The 3,557-nt window shown below is 42.1% G+C and overlaps 1 protein-coding gene across 1 annotated transcript; it reads left to right on the plus strand.

The window, feature by feature from the left end:
• The first annotated feature begins 1,919 nt into the window (after positions 1-1,919).
• LOC142471310 (olfactory receptor 6B1-like) lies at positions 1,920-2,998 on the plus strand. Its single transcript, XM_075578146.1, has one exon. The coding sequence runs from the start codon at positions 1,920-1,922 to the stop codon at positions 2,841-2,843; it is 924 nt and encodes a 307-aa protein (XP_075434261.1). The 3' UTR covers positions 2,844-2,998.
• The last annotated feature ends 559 nt before the right edge of the window (positions 2,999-3,557 follow it).

Consider the following 3,557-nt stretch of genomic DNA (forward strand, 5'->3'; position numbering starts at 1 on the left):
GATGAGTTTTAATGGATTATGTTGTGTTATCTGGAGGAGCAATAAAGCTTTTAACATCTGTAGTCTTGATGCCAGACTATTCAAAATCTCCATCTAGAAGCTGTTTTTCAAGACTTGATTTGAAAGCCGGAAAAAAGGGAGCTTTGTATATGTTGAGGGAAAAGAAGTTGCACAGGTATGGGACAGTGAGGGAACATGTTTTAGGTGAAAGAGTAATGGGAACAAGAACAACCAGGCGCTTACCTTTTGTTTTAGAACAATGCTTACAGTATAGCCAATAAATTGGTCTCCTTTAGGTGCTTAGAGACAACCCTTAAATCCCGTCTGCGTCAACCCCAGAAAAGGGACAATCCAGAGCCCTTAAACAAACATGGAAACGGAAAAAATGGGGGAGCATGGGGTTAAGACACAATACAATTCAGATGCAGTCAATGTAATGCTAGTATAGTGGTATGGGGGGCCAAGCTAATAATATACTTACACGGCCTTGTGTAAGCAAAAATCAAACAGATTGGTATCTTTAGAGGATAAGTCCTGACCTCTCCAAACTCAGATGGGGGAAATCAATGGGGGTAAGTGGTTGCTAATGCATATATACTCACACGGCCCAGTGTGAGTAAAAACAGAGTATCTGGTATCTTTATGGTTTACACAGCCCGTCCAAGCTTTTAAACTGGACCCAGGGTATGGTTCTCCAGCAGTACTCCAACCAGAAATCCCACTCCAGTTGCTTGGAGTCAGTGAGTGTCTCTCCCCGGTCCCGTGATGAATAGGGGGGGGAAACAAGTGATGCACGATCTCAGTAAGGTTCTTTGGTAAAAAATGTCATTTATTAATGTAAATAAACAGAGAACTCACATACATAGTAAAAAACTTTCGGCTTTCCCACATAGCTCAGTCACGGGCCTCAACAGCAGGTAGTACCGCCCCGCGTCCGGGGTGCAGAGTGATGACGCTTCTCTGCTCTGCTCTGGTTGCGGTTGCAGGGACTGGCTACGGAAGCCTCCGTAGGACAAAAAACTGCCACCAATTCAAGCAACGCGTTTCGCCGAGTAATCGGCTTCCTCAGACTCATTGATTCAATGAGCCTGAGGAAGCTGATTACTCGGCAAAACCGCAACCAGAGCAGAGCAGAGAAGCATCATCACTCTGCACCCCGGACGCGGGATGGTACTACCTGCTGTTGAGGCCCGTGACTGAGCTACGTGGGAAAGCCGAAAGTTTTTTACTATGTATGTGAGTTCTCTGTTTATTTACATTAATAAATGACATTTTTTACCAAAGAACCTTATTGAGATCGTGCATCACTTGTTTCCCCCCCCCCTATTCATCACGGGACTGGGGAGAGACACTCACTGACTCCAAGCAACTGGAGTGGGATTTCTGGTTGGAGTACTGCTGGAGAACCATACCCTGGGTCCAGTTTAAAAGCTTGGACGGGCTGTGTAAACCATAAAGATACCAGATACTCTGTTTTTACTCACACTGGGCCGTGTGAGTATATATGCATTAGCAACCACTTACCCCCATTGATTTCCCCCATCTGAGTTTGAAGAGGTCAGGACTTATCCTCTAAAGATACCAATCTGTTTGATTTTTGCTTATACAAGACTGTGTAAGTATATTATTAGCTTGGCCCCCCATACCACTATACTAGCATTACATTGACGGCATCTGTATTGTATTGTGTCTTAACCCCATGCTCCCCCATTTTTTCCGTTTAGGTGAAAGAGAGCTGCAGAGACAAAAGGGGAGCAAAGAAGACAGTCGTGAGCAGAGTGAAGGGGTGAAAATGAGACTGAAAAAAAGGGAGGGACAGTGGGATGGGTTCTTTGGAAACCTTTAACCACACCCCATTTGAGCAATAGTATACCACACGTATTCAAGAAGTAATTAGTGTTTTTTTCCATCATCAGGCCATGCTTGGGAACAATCAAACAATTATCACTGAATTCTTGCTTCTTGGATTCCAGAATATTCAAAGCTTCAAGATTTTACTCTTCACTCTGTTCCTCATAACTTACATTATAACCTTAAGTAGTAATCTCCTGATCATTATATTGGTGTCAACCAGTCACCAACTCCACTCTCCCATGTACTTCTTCCTTGCCCACTTGTCCTTATCTGACATCGTGTTCACTATGGTTATTGTCCCCAACATGCTACGCCTCATATGGGGTGAAGGTGGCATCATGTCTGTTACTGACTGTGTCAGTCAATTTCACTTCTTTGCTTCCTCCGTGGCTACAGAGTGTCTCCTTCTCACAGTGATGTCCTACGACCGATACCTGGCCATCTGTCACCCATTGCATTACACCACCATTATGGACCTCAAGCTTCGCCTCCAGTTGGCGCTCTGGTCTTGGTTCCTAGGATTTATGGTGACAATACTCATAATTATTCCAATCAGTCTGTTACAGTTCTGTGGCCCCAATGTCATTGATCATTTCTTCTGTGATTTTGCACCTCTTGTAAAACACTCTTGCTCAGACACCTACTTTATAGAAATTGAAGGATTTTTGCTATCTGCCCCTGTAGCCCTCTTTCCATTTGCATTTATCATTGGGACCTACGTATGTATTTTCCTTACCATCCTCAGGATCCCCTCCACCACTGGGAGGCACAAAGCCTTCTCCACCTGTAGCTCTCACATCACAGTTGTTTGCACATATTATGGGACATTGATTACTATCTATGTTATTCCATCCAGAGGACACTCATTTAACATAAATAAGGTCCTATCTCTTCTGTACACTGTGGTGACTCCCTTCTTCAACCCCATCATATACTGCCTGAGGAATCGGGAGATTGGGGAAGCTTTTAGGAGAAGGTTTCACCATTAAACATATTTTTAGCATGAAATGAGAGGGAGGCAAAGAGTGATATTGAATTTGTGTTGTTACCTCTGGAGTAGACACTGTCTACTTTCATGACAGATGACCTGTTACTGATCAGAATGGATCCTGCCTACATAATGAGAATATGCACTGTATGGTTAGATGATCTGAAAGATGTGTGCTAGAATCGTCACATGTACAGATGTAGAAAGGGTTATTGCTGTCACTGGCGCATTATTGTGGGATGTTGTGAATTTCTGCATTATTACTGCCATTAAATCGTATGGAAACTGTTTTATTACTTGAAATTCTGTGTTAACCTTAGGTAAAATAAAGCATATGTACTGTACCATAGGCTCACCATGACTGGTATATTCCATATATAGTAGTCAATGTTCATTATTGTCACTATAGATATGAATATTAACAATATTCATGTTATAGATAAGTACCAAAGAGTACACAGCACTAGTACAGTATGTCCATTTGAATAGAAAAGATTTACATTTATTCCACATGGTAATCGGTAAGAAAAACATCAAAAACAAGCAACGTTTCAGGTTACTATGATTTTTTTTCAAGCTTGAAACGTCACATATTTCTGCTGTTTTTCTTGCCGATTACCACATGGAATAAATGTAAGTCTTTTATATTCAAACGGACATGCTAGTGCTGTGGACTTTCTTTCTTTGATACCTGTAATCTTGGAAGATTGATGGT

Source organism: Ascaphus truei, chromosome 20, assembly GCF_040206685.1.
Source record: "Ascaphus truei isolate aAscTru1 chromosome 20, aAscTru1.hap1, whole genome shotgun sequence".
Classification (NCBI taxonomy): Eukaryota; Metazoa; Chordata; class Amphibia; order Anura; family Ascaphidae; genus Ascaphus; species Ascaphus truei.